General features: G+C 49.3%; 1 protein-coding gene across 1 annotated transcript in view; it reads right to left on the reverse strand.

The window, feature by feature from the left end:
* The window catches only part of LOC119965159 (NHS-like protein 1), a 279,160-nt gene that overhangs the window by 39,675 nt on the left and 215,381 nt on the right, over positions 1–24,104 (reverse strand). The window contains 1 exon segment of the mRNA XM_038795566.1: positions 535–687. Coding sequence (XP_038651494.1) covers positions 535–687 — 153 coding nt within the window.

Consider the following 24,104-nt stretch of genomic DNA (forward strand, 5'->3'; position numbering starts at 1 on the left):
GGGAGAACTCCTCTGATGACCTTCCAAATCACACCACAGGACCTTTTACTGGAGCGGGAAAATGGGGCTTCAGTTTAACGTCTCATCCACAAGTTGGGACCTCCGGCATGGCAGTACTCCCACAGAACTGCGCTACGTCAGCTCAACTTACTGGTGTGGAACCTGAACCCACAACCTTCTGACCCAGAGTTAAGGGACCTGCTGATATTTAGGTTGCAGACAGAGATTCCTCGGTTTCACTTTTCTCCGTTTGCATAGGGAGACCTGCAGAGAGCAAACATTGGAGACAATATTTCCACATTTTTATACATCAAGCCATCCATTCTCCTGACCGCACAGCCGCAGTGAAACTCTAGCCCGAGTCTCGGGAATACCGCCTACATTCATCACAACAACTTTGGCCGGATGAATAGAAAAGCAGAACTTTTTTTTTTTAAATGCCTGAAACTTGTAAATGTTAATGTCCAGAGAGACTCTGGTGCTAATGACCGGGAAAGGTTCAGGGAGGAGGGAAGGGAGGCAAAAGGCCCTTACCTCGCAGCACGGTTTTCAGGTTAACCTTGGCTTGCCGGTGCAGATCATCTACGCATGTTGAGCGGCTCGCTGGGAGGAACACGTTCTCCTGCTGATGCCATGATGCTTTATAGTGGACCGTCCATTTACTCTCTTCGTCCAGATTCGAGACGGCTAGAAAAGAAGAGGGAACCATCTCAGTCTGACTGATTTAGCATCACACGGAGCAAAAAGGGGGGCCATTCAGCCCATCGCATAGTCCAATTAATCTCATTTCACTTCTCTTTCCCCATCGTCCTGTCAAATCCAACCCGGCCCCACCATCTTCTCGTTATAGCATCTAGAAATTTCATTAAAATTCCACTGTCATGATCTCAAACATTCTTCCTGGCAATCTTTTTATTTAAGCTGATCAGTTCGAGACAATCTCAACACCTGTCACAGTACAGTACAGTATTAACAGAAAAAGCAAGTGGAGGGTGATTAGGAGCAAGCTAATTGCGATCACTTCCTTGTAAGGGTGTCTGATCTGAACCATCCACATTCATAAGAACTAGGAGCAGGAGTAGGCCATATGGCCCCTCGAGATTATGGCTGATCTTTTGTGGACTCAGCTCCACTTTCCCACCGGAACACCATAACCCTTAATTCCTTTATTCTTCAAAAAACTATCTATCTTTATCTTGAAAACATTTAATGAAGGAGCCTCAACTGCTTCACTGGGCAAGGAATTCCATAGATTCACAACCCTTTGGGTGAAGAAGTTCCTCCTAACTCAGTCCTAAATCTACTTCCCCTTATTTTGAGGCTATGCCCCCTAGTTCTGCTCTTACCCGCCAGTGGAAACAACCTGCCCGCATATATCCCATCTATCCCCGCATCCTTCTAAATTCCAACGAGTACAGTCCCAGTCTACTCAACCTCTCCTCGTAATCCAACCCCTTCAGCTCTGGGATTAACCTAGTGAATCTCCTCTGCACACCCTCCAGTGCCAGTATGTCCTTTCTCAAGTAAGGAGACCAAAACTGAACACAATACTCCAGGTGTGGCCTCACTAACGCCTCATACAATTGCAGCATAACCTCCCTAGTCTTAAACTCCATCCCTCTAGCAATGAAGGACAAAATTCCATTTGCCTTCTTAATCACCTGTTGCACCTGTAAACCAACTTTCTGTGACTCATGCACTAGCACACCCAGGTCTCTCTGCACAGCAGCATGATTTAATATTTTATCATTAAAATAACAATCCCTTTTGCTGTTATTCATATCAAAATGGATAACCTCTCATTTGTCAACATTGTATTCCATCTGCCAGACCCTAGCCCATTCACTTAACCTATCCAAAATGCATCAGACACACAACATACGGCAACCGAGTGTCAGGAAAGGGCAGACACCACAGGCCTAATTTCAGACAGTCTTCCGGCTGTATCGGATATCCCGCACACACCTGAGAGGTGGTGATCTGCTTTGGGTGGAGTTCAGTCCATTCAGGACAGGCACAATGCAGAACAAAAGCACATTTGTGAGCCCGAGGTGCAATCTTATTTTTTTTTAAAAACTCATGTCAATGGGACAAAAACGACAGCTGGGGAGATGGCGGCGGGCTGGGAAATTGCTGCGTCCGTTCCCAGAAATTCCATGCTCGAAGGCAGGAAAATGCAAATTGGAACCGGGGGGGCGGGGGGGAGGCAGGCCACACAAGGGTCTCTGTTTGAATGCCATTTCCTTCCTTCCCCCATGAGCCCTTGGTCTTTGAATGGTTTGCAATGACGAGGACTCACTACAACGCTGTGGACCATAAACCATCATAGGGCAGCACTGTGGCTCCACAGCGCCAGGGTCCCAGGTTCGATTCCCTGCTGGGTCACTGTTGGTGCGGAGCCTGCACGTTCTCCCCGTGTCTGCGTGGATTTCCTCCGGGTGCTCCGGTTTCCTCCCACAGTCCAAAGACGTGCAGGTTAGGTGGATTGACCAGGATAAATTGCCCTTAGTGACCAAAACGTTTAGGAGGGGTTATTGGGTTGCGGGGTTGGGGTGGAAGTGAGGGCTTAAGTGGGTCGGTGCAGACTCGATGGGCTGAATGGCCTCCTTCTGCACTGTATGTTCTATGAACATGGTCACTGGATCTGTGCGACAGTTCCACAATCCTAGTTCTGGTTTTCATGCCAGGGCTAGCAAGAGTTGGCACTGGCGATGAGATGCCACGCGAGCTGCCCTACAACCACATAAATACACCTCCATGGGGATGAACGGGTATGGTCTCAGGTACTTCTCAATACTATTTCCCCTCCTCCCTCTTTGTACAGAAGCGTCTGGTTCAGGTGTCTCTGTGCGCGTTGGGAAGGGGTGGGGGGCAGGGATGCACCCGGGCACCCTCGCTGGCAATTCAGTTAGAACCATAGAATTCCTACAGTGCAGGAGGCGGCTATTTGGCCCATCGGGTCCACACTGACCCCTCAGAAAGAGCACCCCCACCCCCCCCCCCCCCCCCCCCTCAGGCTCACCCCCTGCCCTATCCCGTAACCCCATAACCCCACCTAACCTGCACAATTTAGGGCAACAAGGGACAATTTAGAAAATAGAACATACAGTGCAGAAGGAGGCCATTCGGCCCATCGGGTCTGCACCGACCCACTGAAGCTCTCACTTCCACCCTATCCCCGTAACCCAATAACCTCCGCTAACCTTTTTGGTCACTAAGGGCAATTTAGCACGGCCAATCCACCTAACCTGCACATCTTTGGACTGTGGGAGGAAACCGGAGCACCCGGAGGAAACCCACGCAGACACGGGGAGGACGTGCAGACTCCGCACAGACAGTGACGCAAGCCGGGATTCGAACCTGGGACCCTGGAGCTGTGAAGCAGCTGTGCTAACCACTGTGCTACCGTGCCGCCCGAGTGTCACTCACAACAGTGTCCAGGGTATTAACCTTTCGCTCTGTGGAGTCTTGCCAAGGCCCAGACATCCGTCGAGCAGATGTCCGAAGGCTTCTTGGCTATGCCAAGGCAAATGGGTTGGGACATGGGACAACTGTAACATTGTCTGCAGTGCCCATGTTGGAAGGATATGGGCCTGTTGTTCAAGCCTGTGTTAGAGCACCTGAACACACATCCCGCCTCCAGTTGACACAAGCCCAGCACTGCTGTGATAATGATTATTGCCCTCTCTTTTATTCTGGTGTGAGCCCATTATTTGTGTCAGGTACTCTTTGCTGATACGCTGCTGCCCTGGTGACCTTCTCACCCCACTCTCCTCGCAGAAGGGTCATCACACAAGAGCTCTGTAAACCCTCTCCCAGCTGAGCAAATCAATTCTGCACAGCAAACACCCAGCTGTATTTATCCAGCCAGTTCCTGCAGCCTGTGAGGATTGATGCTGCTCACCCCGGCCTCCTTTCCCTCGGCAGCAGACTCGGGGGGGCTCAGTGTTACCAGGGTCTACGGCTGGGCTCCGGAAACTGATCCAACAACACACAAGTGGCAGGATTCTGGCTCCAAACTCAGCGTCAGCCGCAGCTCACTACTGCCCGAGTCAAAAGGCCTACGCTCGAGCCCCACTCCAGAGCCTGGAGTGCAGCGAACACAGGCGGAATCTCCCAGTGCAGTACTGCGGGAGAGCTGGGCTGTCAGAGATGTTGGGCGGGATTCACCGCTCGCCGAAATCGCGTTCAACAATTGGCCGGAAAATCAAAGTGTACGACCAAATCGGGAGCGGCGCTGCTTTCGCGATTCTCCGCCCCCCCCCCCCCCCCCCCCCCCCCCCAAAGTGGCGTACTTTCAGAGGGTCAGTGCAGAGTGGATGGGCCGAATGGCCTCCTTCTGCACTGCAGGGATTCTATCAACGTCAGAAAAACAGATTCCCTGATCATTATCCCATTGCTGTTTGTGGGCTCTTGCTGTGCACAAATATGCTGCTGCTGCGTTTCCTAAATTACAACAGTGACTCTACTTTAAAAAAGTACTTCATTGGCTGCAAAGCACTTTCCGATGTTGTGAAAAGTGATAAATAAATCTTTTTCCTTTTGACTTCCTTCTTTCCAAATACAGTTCCTCCTCAGACCAACCAGTGACTGTACACGCTCAAAATAAATTTCAATTAATAATTTTTTTTAAAAATTCTCTTTGTAGTTCCTTACGCAGCCACACAGCCACCTAAACCAGCTTCCAGGAAGGCATTATGTTAAAAACCACATATTAAACATCCTCTGCGTCAGATATAACATGATATCATCGTAAAACATGAACAGTCTCCCGCAACACTCGGAACGACTCAGAGGAACATCGGAACAGGAGTGCGCCATTCGGCCCCTCTAGCCTGCTCTGCCATTCAGTGCGATCGTGGCTGATCTGAAACCTGACTCCATACACCTGCCTTTGGCCCATATCCTTTTATATCTTTGCTTAAAAATAAACTATCTACCTCGAGATTAAAATTAACAAATGATCGAGCATCAATTGTCGATTGTGGGACAACTTGTATTAACGTGCTACCTTTAACAGTGTAACATGCCCCCAGATTCTTCACAGGAAGGTAAGACGACACAAACTGACATTGAGCCAATTCAGGACATTGAGAGAGGTAACGGAATGTTTGATCATAGGGATAGGTTTGAAGGAGTGTATCAAAAATAGGTGCATAGTCACAGACGTACAGGAAGAAAGCAATTACAATTTGCTTAAATATTTTTTCGTGTGGTGGGCGATGAGGGAAGTTATGCAATTTTATAAATAAGGAAGCATCATATAATATCATCCATGCCTTAGTCGACAGCACGGAGGTCAGGAGGCTGTGGGTTCGAGTCCCACTCCAGGACCTGAGCACATAAATTCAGGTGGACACTCTTTTTTTTTTAAATTTAGAGTACCCAATTAATTTTTTTCCAATTAAGGGGCAATTCAGCGTGGCCAATCCACCTACCCTGCACATAGAACATAGAACATAGAACAGTACAGCATAGAACAGGCCCTTCGGCCCTCGATGTTGTGCCGAGCAATGATCACCCCACTCAAATCCACGCATCCACCCTCTACCCGCAACCCAACAGCTCCCCCCCTTAACCTTACTATTAGGACACTATGGGCAATTTAGCATGGCCAATCCACCTAACCCGCACATCTTTGGACTGTGGGAGGAAACCGGAGCACCCGGAGGAAACCCACGCACACACGGGGAGGACGTGAAGACTCCGCACAAACAGTGACCCAGCCGGGAATCGAACCTGGGACCCTGGAGCTGTGAAGCATTGATGCTAACCACCATGCTGCCTGCTAACCACCATGCTACCATCTTTGGATTGTGGGGCCGAAACCCACGCAGACATGGGGAGAATGTGCACACTCCACACGGACAGTGACCCAGAGCTGGGATCGAACCTGGGACCCTCGGCGCCGTGAGGCTGCAGGGCTAATCTACTGCGCCACCGTGCTGCCCTGACGGACACTCTTGCTACAGTACGGAGGGCGTACTGCATTGTCAGAGGTGCCATTTTTCGGAGGAGGCATTTAAAAACCAAAGGCCCGACTGCTTTTTCAGACGAATGTGAAAGATCCGGTGGCACTATTTATAGCTCTGGGCTGAATAGTCTCCCTCTGTGCTGCAACCATTCTATGATAGTCAGCAATACGTTCAGCTGCCGATTTACACTCTCCTCAAACACCACAAATGATGTTTCCTTCACGGGGATGTGGACGTCGCTGACAAGACCAGCATTTATTGCCCATCCCTAATTGCCCTTGTACCGAGTGACGTGCTGGGCCATTTCAGGGGGCAGTTAAGAGTCAACCACATCGCTGCGGGTCTGGAGTCACGTGTAGGCCAGACCAGGCAAAGACGGCAGATTTCCTTCCTAAAAAGGACGTTAATAATATTACAACAACAATCTTTAGTGTCAAAAGTAGGCTTACATCAACACTGCAATGAAGTTACTGTGAAAATCCCCTAGTCGCCTGGTCGGGTACACTGAGGGAGAATTCAGAATGTCCAATTCACCTAACAGCACGTCTTTCGGGACTTGTGGGAGGAAACCGGAGCACCCGGAGGAAACCAACGCAGAAACCAGGAGGACATGCAGATTTCGCACAGGCAGTGACCCGAGCCGGGAATCGAACCCAGGACCCAGGCGCTGTAAACCAACAGTGCTAACCACTGTGCTACCATGCCGCCCGAGTGGACCAGATGGGTTTTAACGACAATTGGTGATAGTTGTCACATCATCATTACCTAGACTGGCTTTCAATTCCAGATTCAGTAATTCAATTTAAATTCTACCAGCTGCCGTGGTGGGTTAGGAAGTTGGGAATCCAGGACATCAGCCTGGATTTCTGGATTACTACTCCAGGGACATGACCACCCCCCCTACCGAACTGCTCTTTGGTCCCAGCTCGAGTGGAAACAAATTGTCCTTCGGAATCATACGCGAGAAGGAGTCTGTACACCCAGGATTGAGAGAGCAGGAAAGCGATCCACAGTTCAGTTCTGAACCAGGCTGTGCTGCATTTCTGGAATACCCTCTGGGACGTATAGAGCCTTCGGGATTAGCTGTGAGAGACTGGGCTGAGGCCACAACACCGCCAGAATGTGTCACAACAGCTGGGTTTGCATGACAGTTGAGGGTGGGGAACATTGTTGAGAGTTTAGGAAAATAACTGCCAGAGATCCCATTCCTGCAGCAACATCATTGACATATCGCTCAATCTGTTCACCGATATGTAGAAAGCACCCTCAATCTACAAAGCACTGGTAGCACAGTGCTGCTGTATAAACCAGGGTGTGTATACTCTGCTGCCAGTAAATATTGCACTGTACAATGCCCCACACAAACCATGCTGACATAGTTCTTACAGTAAGAAGTCTTACAACACCAGGTTAAAGTCCAACAGGATTGTTTCAAACACTAGCTTTCGGAGCACTGCTCCTTCCTCAGGTGAATACCCGAGGAAGGAGCAGTGCTCCGAAAGCTCGTGTTTGAAACAAACCTGTTGGACTTTAATCTGGTGTTCTAAGACTTCTTACTGAGCTCACCCCAGTCCAACGCCGGCATCTCCACATCATAGTTCTTACAGTATCTACATTGTGGGATTTAATGCTGAGATCCAGGACTTGCAGTATTTAGAGTACAGAATTCGATCGTCATGAATAAGATAGTAAGGGCAGCACGGCGGCACAGTGGTTAGCACTGCTGCCTCACGGCGCCGAGGTCCCAGGTTCGAATCCCGGCTCTGGGTCACTGTGTGTGGAGTTTGCACATTCTCCCCATGTCTGCGTGGGTTTCACCCCCACAACCCAAAGATGCGCCACACTAAATGAAATGAAATGAAAATCGCTTATTGTCACAAGTAGGCTTCAAATGAAGTTACTGTGAAAAGCCCCGAGTCGCCACATTCCAGCGCCTGTTCGGGGAGGCTGGTACGGGAATTGAACCGTGCTGCTGGCCTGCCTTGGTCTGCTTTCAAAGCCAGCTATTTAGCCCAGTGTGCTAAACCAGCCCCATGCCCCTTAATTGGAAAAAATGAATTGGGTGCCCTAAATTTATTTTTAAAAATGAATAAGATAGTAATGCATGGACACAACGCGAAACAGTTAAACAAAGGGAAAGATACCATAAAGGTCTCTCACAGTAGCTTGCACCCCGATTAAACTATCAATCTCCTCGGTGAATTACAGCATTGCGCACACCCACTATTATATAAGCGGCAAATGCAGAAAGATAAATTGTTTGAATTAAAATGGTTTGTATTTCAAAAATGTGACAGTGGGACACTGCGGAGGAACAAAATAACCTTCGATTGAACGGTGTCTCTGTCGCTGACTGGGAATGTGTTGCTGACAGTCTCCATCCACCAAACTAGCTCATTGCAAACTCTGAACTGACTCCCGTGTCCTGCTTTTTGATCCAGCTGAATAAAATCCAGCACAGCTCCAGGGGAAGCTTTTCGAGTTCACTGCTCGACAGGGCATTTCTTTACAGTCTGTTATCCAAAAGTGTGCAGAGCGTTGTGCCAAGGAGTGGGCAACAGATGTCAGCATCTTCCTGCTCATTGCAAAGCTCTCTGAGGAGGATAACGAGTTATCAGAATGCGCTGCCTGAAAGGGGAATGAAAGATGATTCAACCAGGGATTTAGTGCAAAAATCCAGGCTGATGCTGCAGTGCAGTACTGAGGGAGTGCTGCACTGCCCGCCTTTTGTTGAACCCAAGTCTCATTTGCCTGCCTCCCCTGTGCCCGGCCAATATTCCACCCTCTATCAACACTGCAAGATACAGATTAATAAAAGCAAAATACACCCCCCCCCCAGAAAATGCTGGAACAGCTCAGTCGGCTAGACAGCATCTGTGCACAGAGAAAATAGAGTTAGTGTTTCGTGTTCGTACGACTCTTCTGCAGAGCACTTCTGAAGAAAGGTCAGACAGATTCGAAACGCTAACTCTATTTTCTCCCTCCACAAAGAACAGATTATCCAGTTACTATCACATCGCTGTTTGTGGGAGCTTGCTGTGCAGACATTAGCTGCTGAGCTTTCCATATTGCAACAGTGTCTACACTTCAAAAAGGACTTAATTGGCAGCAAAGCACTTTGAGACATCGGGTGGCCATTATTCGGGAAAGAGAAGGACTGTTGATTAGCTCCTTCAACGAGCCAGCATTTACGCGATGGGCCGAATGACCTGCTTCAATGGTGTCACCCTCTGTATTTTGAAGCATAGCGGTCTCCGTGTGCAGAAACATGGAGAACATGTTTCAGAGGAGCATGCAACACAGGTGGCCATTCAGCCCATCAAGTGGGTGTTGGTGCTGCCCCTCCACATGAACAAATAGTTCCAATGGCATTTCCTTTCCCTGTTCCCATATTCCTTTAACCTCCATTTCATTCCTCCACCTCTACTGTTGAAATAATTTTCCTCAACCTGTACCATTGAATATGAATTTCACAGCCTGACAACGCTCGTGTGTTTGAGACACTTCCTGGCCTCTATTCTCAATCATTTGCATTTTGGTTTGGATCTGTGCTTCCCCCCCCCCCCCCCCCCCACCCCCACCCCCCTCCGAATCTTAACCTCTCCACCCAAGTTGCTACTTCTACAGAAAGAGGAATGCGGCACGGTAGCACAGTGGTTAGCACTATGGCTTCACAGCTCCGGGGTCCCACATTCGATTCTCCGCTGGGTCTCTGTGCGGAGTCTGCACGTTCTCCCCATGTCTGCGTGGGTTTCCTCCGGGTGCTCCGGTTTCCTCCCACAGTCCAAAGACGTGCAGGTTAGGTGGATTGGCCATGATAAATTGCCCTTAGTGACCAAAAAGGTTAGGAGGGGTTATTGGGTTACGGGGATAGGGTGGAAGTGAGGGCTTAAGTGGGTCGGTGCAGACTCGATGGGCCAAATGGCCTCTTTCTGCACTGTATGTTCTATGTTCCAGTAAATTCTAGAAGCAATGACCGACACAGTATTCTTCCATCCATCCATCCCACCCAGACCGAACTCATTAACTTCTGCAGCATTGCACAAAACTTATTTTTGGAACCAGCTTCAGGGGAGGGGCCAGGGTGAGCTGTTGGGCTGGAGCTGTTACCATGGGCACCCAGAGCACAAAGGCTTCGCCCTTCACCTCCACTGGTTATATCTCAATGCTCCGCAGTGGCAGAAATAGCGATAGACTGACCTGTTTATTAAAATTGAATTCTCGGGCCAGAATTTACAGCCCATTCCTCATTGCCCTGTCGTTGATGGTTTCTCGAGCCTTGGGGACATGCGACTGCTGTCTCCTCTATCCCCTCACCCTCCAACCTGCAGATTCTTCCACATGTCAAAATAATTCTTTCCACCCCTCTGTGACCCTTCCCCTAAGCTTGCAAGCGATGGAATAATGAAGAACATTTCAGCAGTAACAATAGAAATGCCTTCGCTACGGGCCTCGTTTGCACAGCCGCACAACACCAGCACCCAGCAAACTTCAGAAAGTTCTACTCACCCTTTTTCTTGAAGAGCTGAACGAAGGATTCTAATTTTCTGTTTATAAACACCACCATTTCTTCCTGAACAAATATCCTTGCCTTTCAAAGTCCTGGCGACATCATGGCAAGATGCAAGTCCCTTCACAAAGCCTTCCTTCCACAGACCCACACTCTCCGGAGGGCAAGAAAGAAAGGTCCCTTTCTCTTTTTGCCAAAAGGGTTGCTTGCAATCGTTAACTTGATATCTGATTGTTTCTTTTTTCCCCCCCCCAGAGAGGGAGGAGGAGAGGAAGTAGAGGGCAATTTTCTTTCTTTAAATAAAAGAAAGGCTTGTAACCCAATAAGCTTAGGTTTAGAAGCAGTCTCTCTCTCTCTCTCTCTCTCGCTCAGCTGAAGCAAGCCCAGAAAAGAAATATTATCCCTTCCATTCAACCTATCAAAACGTCACAGGGTGCAACACAACCAGGATGCACAGTTTCCCACTGAAGTGTCCTCTTGCACACTCAGTTTTGAAGCTTCAGCCCCACAGAGAGGAAGCACAAGTTGAGGAATGAGTTGAAATCTTCTCTCAAAACTCCACCTGCCCTTTAGTCCTCTGCGTCGCAAGACTGAGCCACACTCGCCAGAGCCCAAAGTGCTTTTCCCCCCACCCCTGCCACACTCACTCACGCTCCTCCCCTCACTTATGTTGCTAGGCAATAGATTGGTAGAGGCATTTTATCCACTTCCCCCCCCCCCCCCCTCCCCAACCCAAAATCACCCACCCAATCCACCTTGCGCGAGCCTACACGCGAAGTGAAGTGAAAGCCAACCTGATTCATTCCTGTCAGCGAGGGGCTCATTGTGTGCCTGGCCTCTCTCTGCCCCCACCTCTCCCTCCTCACAGCAGTCAATAGTGGATCTTTACAAAGGAACCTCTGTGGAATTGCTAATGCAGTCTACATCCCCCCCACCCACCCCCACCACCACCACCACCACCTCCTCTAGCTTCTCTAGGTCTGACTCCTGAGTCGGTGGGAAGTTAACCTGAAGTGATCCAACTTAAAACAAAGCAACTCTGAAAATGAAGCTGAAACTACAATTCCAACAAGAGGTTCGACAATTATTGTAAAGGGACACAGGACTGCAGACCACAGGCTGTCTTTCCCTTTAGTGACGCTGTCGCGACGTGCTGTGTCTTTCCAGCACTCTCTTCCCTTACCCTGTAAGTGAAAGCAGAAAGGTTCGCTCCTTTTAATAGCTCTTGTTAATCAATAGACCCTGCAAGTCACAATTTCTAACCGCCAATCACTGCAGCTACCAGCGCACATTGCAGCCCGAAACTCACTCCCCAGAGTCCATTATTCTATACACATACAGAATATATTAACCATCTGAACCTCTCGGTTGGATTGCAGTCTGCAACTCACACCCAGGTATCCATTATCTTGTGTATTAACCATCTGAACCCCCCCCCCCCCCCCCCCCCCCATTAGACCCCAGACACAAGCTCATTGTGTTCCGCTCTCTCTACCCCTATTACTGGAGATATTAACTTTGGACATTGCTGAGGTTAGTTAGTTGCACTTCATTAAGTGGCTTACATTATAGTTTCAGGTCACTGCGAACCATAATTTAATGTTGAACATGTTGTGGCGAGTTTTCCCCCCCTGCCTGGGGAACAGAGCTATGTTTGACCAAAGTGGTTTCTCAGGACGCAGGGGCTCACGATATAATCATGGTCTTCCATTCGGCCCGTCATCATCAATCACCATAATTCCGTAATGATTAACGGGCGAGGAAGGATGAGCTGTGCCGGGGGGGGGGGGCACTCAACCCCCAGCCACCTGTCAAATCCCTTCTCGTGAGAACAACATGATGCTCGCAAACTTTACTCCAGATTAGGATCTCAATGCAGCACCAGGCAGCCGATCATCATTGTTTAACCTGAACCACAGACAGGGCCATTGGCCTGGATTTTACATTACGCCGACCGTAGGTTTGGGGGCCGGGGGCATGGAACAGACCCGCTGACCCTGCTCCACCATTCAACACCACAATGTCTGATCTTTTTCAACTCCACTACCCTGCCCGTTCCCTACATCCCTCCGCTCACTGATAGATCACAAATCCATCTAACCCACGGGCAGCACGGTAGCATAGTGGTTAGCACTGTTTCTTCACAGTGTCAGGGTCCCAGGTTCGATTCCCGGCTTGGGTCACTGTCTGTGCCAAGTCTGCACGTTCTCCCCATGTCTAGGTGGGTTTCCTCCGGGTGCTCCGGTTTCCTCCCACAAGTCCCGAAAGACGTGCTTGTTAGGTAATTTGGACATTCTGAATTCTCCCTCAATGTACCCGAACAGGTGCCGAAGTGTGGCGACTAGGGGCTTTTCATAGTAACTTCACTGCAGTGTTAATGTACTTTTTTAAAAACTTATTATCGGCACAGCAGGCTTGCTAACACTGCAATGAAGTTACTGTGAAAATCCCCCAGTCGCCACATTCCAGCGCCTGTTCGGGTACACTGAGGGAGAATTCAGAATGGCCAATTCACTTGTGGGAGAAAACCGGAGTACCCGGAGGCAACCCACGCAGACACAGGGAGAACATGCAGACTCCGCACAGTGACCATTTGTGACACTAATAAAGATTATTATTAAAGGATGGAACATTCACAACCGATATCCGCCGCCCCTCACCTGTCTGGAATTTTAAGGAGGCATGGGTGGAGTTGTCAGGCGACTGACCTGCCCTGGTGTCTAGTAAGTGGCTGTTAAGATCAGAGTCCCACTGGCAGTATTTTACCCATGGCAGGGTAACTGCACTATGAGGGAAGTCTGGCAGCCAGAGCTAAATGGGTAGGTGTGCAGCAAAGGCAGGGACTGCCTGTAATCCCAGCAGTGGCCACCACCCTGAATGGCGCTGCTGAGACATCAGAGCTGCTGACCGTCTAATTGGCAGGGGGCTCTCTGAGGCAGTGACCAACACTGATGCCTGTTAAATTGATGCGGGGCAGTATTGGGACCATTGACAATATAGCTGGAAGGAGCATGGACCCCAGCACCCCAGAAAATCTAGCCCGGAGTATATTATATAATTAGAGCAGCGGGGGCCACATGTAACCCACCTGGGGTCTGAGTGCGGCCCACCAGACATTTTGTTGACCGTTACCCACGGGCAGAGCTGCCACATTCCGCTGATTACTGTCCGCGCAGTTCTTTTCCCATCGGTCTGACTGACGTGATTCACAAGGGAAGTGAGGAGCATGCTGACTGCTCACAACATTGATCGTGCGAGCCACGTGCTCCCTCTGTGTCCAAAGTGTAAATATTTATTTTGTTCTTAACCATTTGAAGTTGATAATAGCTCCATTAGTATATCAACGAGGAAGCCTTTCTGTAATGTTATGAAATATCTGTTGGGTATTAAATGTATTCAATCTTATTCATGGGGTCATGGTTGTTGAACAAACCCGATTCAATCCTGCGCCCATTGAGATGAAGAAGGGCCACTCATGTCACGCGGCCCACTCGCCAGCCTAGGTTGCCCATTACCGAATTAGAGTGAAGTCCAGATAATGCCAACTGCTTGGGACCCCTTCAAAATACACAGCACAGCATTGAATTGATTTTTTTTGTTGTTGTGTGTGATGGCAACCTGGACTCAGCTGGTAGCCCTCTCGTCTCTGGATCTGCGTGTTCAAGTCTCACTCCAGGGTGTCAGGTTTAGGCTGAAACTCCAGTGCAGCGCAGAGGGAGTGCTGCATTGTCAGGGGTGCCATTTTCCAGATGGGAAGTGTGGTAATACCACTGTATATATATGTGTGTGCCTCTATTAGGGGATGTACAATAGTACCGGCTACTACAGGTTTGTCGGTAAGCCCCTGCATAGTTTATCGGTAAGCCCCTGCCGGCTAGCTCCGCCCACAGGAGCAGCATAAATATCCATGAGGTCTCCTGAGCTGCCATTTTACAGCTCCATTTGAGGTAATAACATCTCACGGTAATAAAGCCTCTTTTGTACCGTTTTGCGTTTCTGTGTGCAATTGTTAGCGCAACAGGAAGTTAAACCGAGGCTTTTTCTACCCGCTCAGGTGGATGTAAAAGATCCCACAGGACTATACTTCCCAGTATTGTGACCGATATTAATCCCTCAGCCAACATCTCATTTCATTTCATTGTTCCAACTGTTCTGCCCCCTCTTGCCCAATATATAATTCAACACGTTTCTCCTCCTCTTCAGCTCTGAAGAGTTGTCTTACGGACTCGAAACGTTAACTGTTTTCTCTCCCTATCGATGCTGCCAGGCCTGCTGAGTTTTTTTCCAGCATTCTTCTGTTCATGTTTCAGATATCAGCATCCGCAGTATTTTCCTATAATTTCACGAAATGTAGCTATTGGTTGTTGTGGCAGCTTGCTGTGCACAATCGAGCTGCAAGGCTTCCTTTATAGCAACAGCGATTTCATTTCAAAAAAACATAGTTTAACCGTTGGCATGTTCGGAGGCCGTGAAAGATGGCATTGTGTGTAATGCCAGTTCATTTGCTGTGTTAGATTTCTTCCGCTTCCTCCCCACTTCAGTCGAATTTGATAATGCTAATTCCTAAATGGGGTACAGATTGACAGGTCCCCTTTCTAGGAGGGCACAAGTGAAGCCTCAAAAGGCAGTGGAGCGCTGTCCGCTATGGTCTGCTGCCAGGGAGCTGCCATGCTTCTGACGCAGAATCACAGGGGCTGGTTTTGCACAGCGGGCTAAACAGCTGGCTTGTATTGCAGAACAAGGCCAGCAGCGCGGGTTCAATTCCCGTACCAGCCTCCCCGAACAGGCGCCGGAATGTGGCGACTAGGGGCTTTTCACAGTAACTGCATTGAAGCCGACTTGTGACAATAAGTGATTATTATTATTACTGCAGGATCCCGATAGTGCAGGAGGTTATTCAGCCCGTCGAGTCTGCACCGACCCTCCGACAGAGCACTCTACCCAGATCGACTCCTCCATTCAGCCCGGCCTATCGTAACTTTACCTGCACATTACCTGCACTAAGGGGCAATTTATCATGGCCAATCCGTCTCACCCGCACATCTTTGGACTGTGGGAGGAAACCGGAGCACCCAGAGGAAACCCGCGCAGACACTGGGAGAACGTGCTAACTCCACACAGACAGTGACCCAGCGGAGGAATCGCACCTGGGATCCTGGAGCTGTGAAGCTACAGTGCTAACCACTGTGCTACCGTGCCGTCGAAGGTAGAGTGAAAACTTCTTGCATTTCTAAACTGCCTTTCACCCCCTCGGTACATTCCAAAGCACTTTTTGTTTTGAAGTGCAGTCACTGTCGTAGCAAACGAGGCATGGAAATTGCACACAGCAAGATCCCATCAACAGCGCTGTGATAATGCTGTGCTGTTTAGAGGATTACTATTGGCCAGGACTCCAGGCGGAACTTCACTGCTTTTGTTCTAATAGTGGCATGGGATGTCTGAAGACCACCTGACAGGGCCTCAGTTTAACATCTCACCAAAAAGCAGCTCCTCTGTCAATGCGGCATTCCCTCGGTATGACCCTCTGACAGTGCAGCACTCCCTCAGTACTGACCCTCTGACAGAGCAGCCTCCCTCAGTACTGACCCTCTGACAGTGCAGCATTCCCTCAGTACTGACCCTCTGACAGTGCAGCACTCCCTCAGTACTGACCCTCTGACAGTGCGGCACTCCCTCAGTACTGACCCTCTGACAGTGCGGCACTCCCTCAGTACTGACCCTCTGACAGTGCAGCTCTCCCTCAGTACTGACCCTCTGACAGTGCAGCACTCCCTCAGTACTGACCCTCTGACAGTGCAGCACGCCCTCAGTACTGACCCTCTGACAGTGCAGCACTCCCTCAGTACTGACTCTCTGACAGTGAATGAAATGAAATGAAATGAAAATGAAATGAAAATCGCTTATTGTCACGAGTAGGCTTCAACAAAGTTACTGTGAAAAGCCCCTAGTCGCCACATTCCGGCGCCTGTCCGGGGAGGCTGGTACGGGAATCGAACCGTGCTGCTGGCCTGCTTGGTCTGCTTTAAAAGCCAGCGATTTAGCCGAGTGAGCTAAACCAGCCCCTCTGACTGTGCAGCACTCCCTCAATACTGACCCTCTGACAGTGCGGCACTCCCTCAGTACTGACCCTCTGACAGTGCAGCACTCCCTCAGTACTGACCCTCTGACAGTGCGGCACTCCTTCAGTATGACCCTCTGACAGTGCGGCACTCCCTCAGTACTGACCCTCTGACAGTGCAGCTCCCTCAGTACTGACCCTCCGACAGTGCAGCTCCCTCAGTACTGACCCTCTGACAGTGCGGCACCTCCCTCAGTACTGACCCTCTGACAGTGCAGCGCTCCCTCAGTACTGACCCTCTGACAGTGCAACACTCCCTCAGCACTGACCCTCTGACAGTGCGGCATTCCCTCAGTACTGACCCTCTGACAGTGCAGCACCATCTCAGTACTGCATTGAAGTGTCAGCCGAGAATACATGCTCAAAATATCCCACATATTATTTTTGAAGAGGAGCTGGGGGGGGGGGGGGGGGGGGGGGGGGGGGGGTGTCTCTCTCCTGGTGCCCGGCCTGTACTAAATCCCCAATAAACGCCACTTTAAACAGATTATCTGCTCATTATCACACTGCTGTTCATGGGACTTGGCTTTGTGCTGGACAGTATCACAGGGACTGAATGGTGCAATGGGTTAAGTGTAATTTTATCTTGGGGGGGGCTAAAATTTGAATCTAGATCAAGCTTAAGGGATGGGCAGCTAATTTTTCTGCCAATTTGAACAATAATGAGCTTCCCTCAGAGTGACTGGAGGTGTAGAGAGCTGGGGAGAATGTGAGATTCCCTCAGTTGGCCATTTGTAATCCTCGGGATGTTCCTTATACATCTGTCGGCAATGAAGATGATGCCACAAATAGCAAACAAATCTCCTACTGCTACAGTCACGGGTGGTCTTCTGAGGCTGGGTTTCAGCGTGGGCCTTTCTACCACATCTGCTCCTTAGTCCTGGGAGTGCTGCAGTCCAGAACAGCTAAATGCAGGGGCAATTGGAAAAGCAATTACTTAAGGCAAATCCAGGGGGATATCAGGAGACAGCAGCTGAACGGAGGAGTTACAATGAAGCATTTCAATCTCAATTTATTTTTTTTATTTATTTTTTTCCACCTTTCCTGCACCTTTCTCTTCTTTGCTTCCCCTCAATCTCAATTTAAATGGACTCCAATGAACCAACTATGTGGTAAAATGGATGCATCAAGGCAAATTTATTCTCTCATCCACTATCCTTAAACAGTGAGGGGTGCGCTCATGGACAGAGGGTCAGATTACCATCGGGACCGAAGAGATCGAGACGCTGGGCTCTGGAAAATGTTTCCTTTCGCACTTCAATCATTAGAAAATGATAGGGCGACACAGCACACTGCCCAGGGGTCACCTGAGTGACCCGTGCGAGGCTAACTGCATCTTGAGTGAGTTCCTGTGTCGTCGTCTCTTCCTCCCATTCAACCTGTCAATTAATTGCATCAATTAGCACTTGCCCTTCAGCCAGCCTCCATCCGGAGAGCTCCAGGGAATAGGAAGATCAGCACTTGTACTGCCAGGTGCATGTCTTCACATTCTCCATGCACTGCCCACTCACTGGCTGACAGGGTAGCGGGGGGGGGGGGGGGGGGGGGGGGGAAGAGGAGAGAGGCAGGCCGGGGGGGGGGGGGGGTCTCTGTAAGCTGTTGTGAGTTTACTTCGGAAGGGAGAGCTTTCCCTGATTCTTTCCTGAAGGAATGCTCACCCTGAAATCACCGCTCCTCTCTACCACTGTCCTGTCCAGCCCATTTCCAGCATTGTACTCCCTCAATGTGCAGCATGGTCCACAGCACGTGACTCTCCAATACCCGTCCCCCCCATCTACAAGCACTTCCGGGATGAGTGCGACTCCAACAACAAAGAAGCTCGACAACGTCCAACATAAAGCAGTCCACTTAGTCAGCACCCCATCCACCATATTCATTCAGTCTACCACCAGCGCGCACCATCCTACGCCCGAGATTGGGCCTGTGGGTGCCCTGCCCTTATGAGATGGGGTGTGAGGGAGGGAGGAGCTTGAGCACCGCTTCACTGGCAGGTTGGGATGAGTGTGTGTGTGTGTGGGGAGGGGTTGGGGGGGGGGGGGGGGGGGTGAGTCCGAGGGCGTCTAAAGATCGGGGCGGCATTTAAAAATGGTGCCCCAATCTCTTCCTGCACTGTCATGCTCAGCTCATCGAGGTAAGTGTGGCCTTGGCAGGGCGTTCCTTGCCGAGACCGAACAAAAAGAGTTTGATAGTGGGGTTGTTCTCGGCGCCGCCCAATACGGGACTCTGTTTTTATTCTGGTTGAATCGAGCCCTCTATCGCCGTTCCTTCACTGTCACTGGTTCAAAATCCTGGAACTCTGATCCTAACAGCACTGAGGGTGTACCTACACCACATGGAATGCAACAGTTCCAGAGGGTGGTTCCGCACCGCCTACTCAATTAGGGATGGGCAACAAATGCTGGCATCGCCAGCGATGCCCACAACCCATGAAGAAAAACACCTTTCTTTAAATCCGTTCACATTTTGCCCCTCCCTATCTTGATAACCTTTGGCCCCACAATCCCTCCAACCACAACCAAAACTGCTTGTTCTTCTGTCTTCGGTCTCTTATGCATCACTCCATCTACTTCACCATGGGCTTTTAGCTGCCTGAATCCCAACCATTGGGATGTTTTGCCTGACAACAACAACTTGCTTTTATATAGCCCCTTTAATGCCTCAAACGCGTCTTTTATTTTAAACGTTATGCAACCATCTCTATGGTGAGAGACACAGGCGATCGAGGCATTAATTGAACTTGTTCCCCCTCATGACCTCCCATTGTTTTGTCAATCCTAAGTACCAGAGAGTCCACTCACGGGGCCCAAGCTGTTGTGAATTTGATACTTGGGGCTCCTGGGGCTAAACGTCAAACATTGTCCTTAATTTGTGTGGAACCAACTGTACCTTAGTACAAAACGTTTTGCACTCAGTTACTTGTAGTCCCAGTGTGCCAAACAGACAGTCAGCCTTGACTCAACAAGTGAGAATCGTGTCAGAAGGTTGCAGGTTCAAATCTCACTCCAAAGATTTGAGCCCTCAATCAAAGCTGACACTTGAGCACGGTACTGAGGGAGGCTGCGCAGTAAATCCCGCTTTTTGGATAAGAGGCCCCATCTCTCCCTCTCAGATGTATGCAAACATTCCCAGGGCTCTATTTCAAAGGAAACCAGGAAGTTCTCCCCAGTGCTCAAGACACTATTTTTCCCTCAAACAACATCACTGAAAACAGATATGATTCAGCCATGGGATCTTACTGTGCAAATTGCTGCCATGTTTCCGCTGGTAAAAAGGATATACTTGCATTGGAGACAGTATGGCGAAGGTCCACTAGATTGGTCCCTGGGATGAGGGGGTTGTCCTATGATCAGAAGCTGAGTAAATTGGGTCTATTATTCTCTAGAAATTAGAAGATTGAGAGACAATCTCATTGAAACCTAATAATGATAATAATAATCTTTATTAGTGTCATAAGTAGGCTTACATTAACACTGCAATGAAGTTGCTGTAAAAATCCCCTAGTTGCCACACTGCGGTGCCTGTTCGGGTACACGGAGAGAGAATTCAGAATGTCCAATTCACTTAACAAGCGCGTCTTTCAGGACTTGTGGGAGGCAACCGGGGAGAACGTGCAGACTCCGCACAGGCAGTGACCCAAGCCGGGAATTAAAACCGGGTCCCTGGCACTGTGAAGCCACAGTGCTAACCACTGTGCCACCCCAACACAAGCCTCAAACGGTTTGATCGGAGTGGACACAGAGATTGTTTTCGCCGGTCGAGGAGTCTAAAACACTGAGGTACGGCTGATCATTTAGGACTGAGATGAAGGGAAATTCCTTCCCTCGAAGGATTGTGAATCTTTGAAATTCTCCACTCCAGAAGGTTGGCCTAGCTCTGTCGTTAAACACATTTCAGGCTGGGACAGACAGGCTGTTCTCTCAGGGAATTAAGGCATATGGAGAGTGGGCGGGAAAATGGAGCCATGATCGTTTGGAATGTTGGAGCAGGCTCGACGGGCTGTGTGGTCCACTCCTGCTCTTGTTTCTTTTGCACTTATAACCGCACCAGTTTTGATATTCAGTTAGCTGCTCCCAGCGGAGGCTATGATACAAATGGACTTGAGGAAGTCACTGTGGAACTAAAGGGCCTTCCCACCCCTGTTAGTACTCAACACGTGACATTAAAGGGCCTGAGCTTGACCTGTTTCCACAGCCTCACCCTGGCCTCATTCGACACTCCCTGGAATGCTAGGGTAAGCAGCTGTCAGGAATTCTCTACACGATTCCTCAACAGCTGCTGATTATAAAATTCCGCATACGCGTGTATACATACATACACACACACACACACTGTAAAAGGTTAACAAGGTGGATACTATACATAACATACATTTATCGGATATGAGAATTTTTATTTTTTTTTAAAAGGGTAGGAAGTTGCGCTGACCTAGAACGCACTGCATTCTGGGTGGTGGAGGCAAATTTAATGAGAACTTACAATGGAGAGCGGAATAAAATATTTGAAAAGGAAAGATTTCTCCCTGACTTTGTCAAAAGCCTTCTTAATGTCCAAATATACCACATCCACTGGCTCTCCCTCGTCAACTCTACCAGTTACATCCTCAAAGAATTCCAGTAGATTTGTCAAGCATGATTTCCCTTTCATAAATCAATGCTAACTCTGATTCTGCCACTATTTTCTCGCCGCTCAGCTATAAAATCTTTGACAGTGGATTCTAGGATTCCCCCACTACCGACATCAGGCTTACTCGTCTATAATTTCCGGTTTTCTACCTCTCTTTTTGAATAGTGGGTTTACATTAGCTACCCTCCAATCGGCAGGAACTGTTCCAGAGTCTATAGAATCCTGGAAGATAATAATAATCATAATAATATTATTGTCACAAGTAGGCTTACATTAATTACACTGCAATTACGTTACTGTGAAAATCCGCTAGTCGGGCAGCATGGTGGCGCAGTGGTTAGCACTGCTACCTCACGGAGCTGAGGTCCCAGGTTCGATCCCGGCTCTGGGTCACTGCCTGTGTGGAGTTTGCCGGGACACCAGGGGGGAAACGCCCTCCGCTCTTTAGGGACCTTCAAGCGGCTATTGGATAGGTACATGGATTAGGGTAGAATAATGGAGTGTAGATTAACTTCTTCTTAAGGGCAGCACGGTAGCATTGTGGATAGCGCAATTGCTTCACAGCTCCAGGGTCCCAAGTTCGATTTCGACTTGGGTCACTGTCTGTGTGGAGTCTGCACATTCTCCCCGTGTCTGCGTGGGTTTCCTCCGGGTGCTCCGGTTTCCCCCCACGGTCCAAAGATGTGCCGGTTGGGTGGATTGGCCATGCTAAATTGCCCTTAGTGTCCAAAATTCTATGATTAACCTAGGACAAAAGTTTGGCACATCGTGGGCCGAAGGGCCTGTTCTGTGCTGTATTTCTCTATTTCTATTTCTTCGAAAAAAGCCACACAATCTTTTCTATCCACTGGAGAGGACAGATAGGGACCTGGGTTCAACTCCTCTGACTGACTGGGAGGATTTTCACAGCAACCTCATTGCAGTGTTAATGGAAACCCACTTGTGACACTAATAAAGATGATTATTATTCAGTGGAGGAGTGACAACCTAGAATTCGTGCATAAATCTTTGGAGCCAGACCTGAGCTCACAACCTTCTGATTCGGAGGCAAGAGAGCTTTAAACTGAGATACAGCTGATGTCGAAATAAAGACAGCTTCACCCCAGTGATTCCGTGGGTCAATAGAACACCTGGTGTGCAGCCAAACAAACCAAAAAGGCACCAGGGCAACCTGTGCCGGATGCACAAGGGACAGGCTGAGATTCTAATGAACAATACTGTTCATACAGATTGGGATGCTGTGTATGATCTCGGAGCTGAATCCCAACCCCCCCCCCCCCCCCCCCCCAACCTTCTGACTGCCATTGAGTAAGCTGCATCTGGGTGAACCCCAAACCTGGAGTCTGAATATTTATCTACAGCAGAATTACACAGAAATTAGCAGCACATTCAGCCCACGAGGGGTTCTGTTGTGGCTTAGTTGGTAGCATCCCAGAGTCACAAGGTTCTGGAGACAAGTCCCATTCGGGACTGAAGCACAAGAATGAAGCTGACGTGCCCAGTGCAGCCCAGTGTTGTATTGTCGGAGGTGCTGTCTTGAGGCAATTGTCTTAAAACCCCACCTGGTTCATTGCTGTTCTTTGGGGAAGGAAAGCTGCCGTCCTTTAAACACATGAATAGGATGGGAATAGAGGGATACAGACCCCGGAGGTGTAGAAGATTGTAGTTTAGACGGGCAGCATGGTCGGCACGGGCTTGGAGGGCCGAAGGGCCTATTCCTGTGCTTTACTTTTCTTTGTTCTTTGTTCTTACCCGGTCTGGCCTACTTGTGGCTCCAGATCCACGGCAATGCAGTTGACTCTCAAATTCCCTCTGAAATGACGCAGAAAGCCACTCAGTTGAAGGGAAATTAGGGCAAAATGCTGGCCCGGCCAGAGATGATATTTCGAAGAGCAGCAGGAGAGTTCTTTAAGAAATTGGGTCTTGAATAAACAGGTCTTTTCCGGATAATATAAAACCGTCATAGGATTTTCCAAACTCTCTGCAAAGAAGATTTCTAAACTCTTCAGCCTCTAAACAATCTTTGTTCAGAATTCCACATTGACATTCCTCAGCTCTCAGAATAGTGATTTTTGCACCTCTCAGCTGTGCCATTATTCACAAAGGACCAGGATATGACCCTCTTGTGTGATATAAATTAAAAAGCTGACCTCGAGCGGGGTGACGTACAGATGACCTGACGTTTGGAGTAGCTGTCCTGTATTAATCGGTCAGAAAAGTTTGAATAGATGACGGACACTGGGCAAGGTACCAGCCCCAAAAAAGGGTAGGTATATTGGTGTTCCACTGGCAGTAGGGAGCGGAGGTTCTGGTGACGTAACAGTGCTTGGCGGGTAGCTGTCTTCTCCAGGTGAATGATGAACCAGAGGAGGGGAAGATAGAGGGCAGAAGAGGAGAAGGAAGTTAGAGGGCTGAGGAGTGTGATGATCAAGGGCGGAGGAGGAGGAAGATAGAGGGCTGAGGAGGAGGAGGAAGATAGAGGGCTGAGGAGGATGATGATCAAGGGCGGAGGAGGAGGAAGATAGAGGGCTGAGGAGGAGGAGGAAGATAGAGGGCTGAGGAGGAGGAGGAAGATAGAGGGCTGAGGAGGAGGAGGACGATAGAGGACTGAGGAGGAGGAGGAAGATAGAGGGCTGAGGAGGAGGAGGAAGCTGGAGGGCTGAGGAGGAGGAGGAAGATAGAGGGCTGAGGAGGAGGAGGAAGCTGGAGGGCTGAGGAGGAGGAGGAAGATAGAGGGCTGAGGAGGAGGAGGAAGATCGAGAGCAGAGGAGGAGGCTGAAGTTCGAGTGCAGAGGAAGATAGAGGGCAGAATTTCCCAACACTTTGACGGAGATCAGCACACTGCGCGCGACTGATGTTACGGGTTGCATGTTTTTTC

Source organism: Scyliorhinus canicula, chromosome 1 (genome assembly GCF_902713615.1).
Source record: "Scyliorhinus canicula chromosome 1, sScyCan1.1, whole genome shotgun sequence".
NCBI classification, from domain to species: domain Eukaryota; kingdom Metazoa; phylum Chordata; class Chondrichthyes; order Carcharhiniformes; family Scyliorhinidae; genus Scyliorhinus; species Scyliorhinus canicula.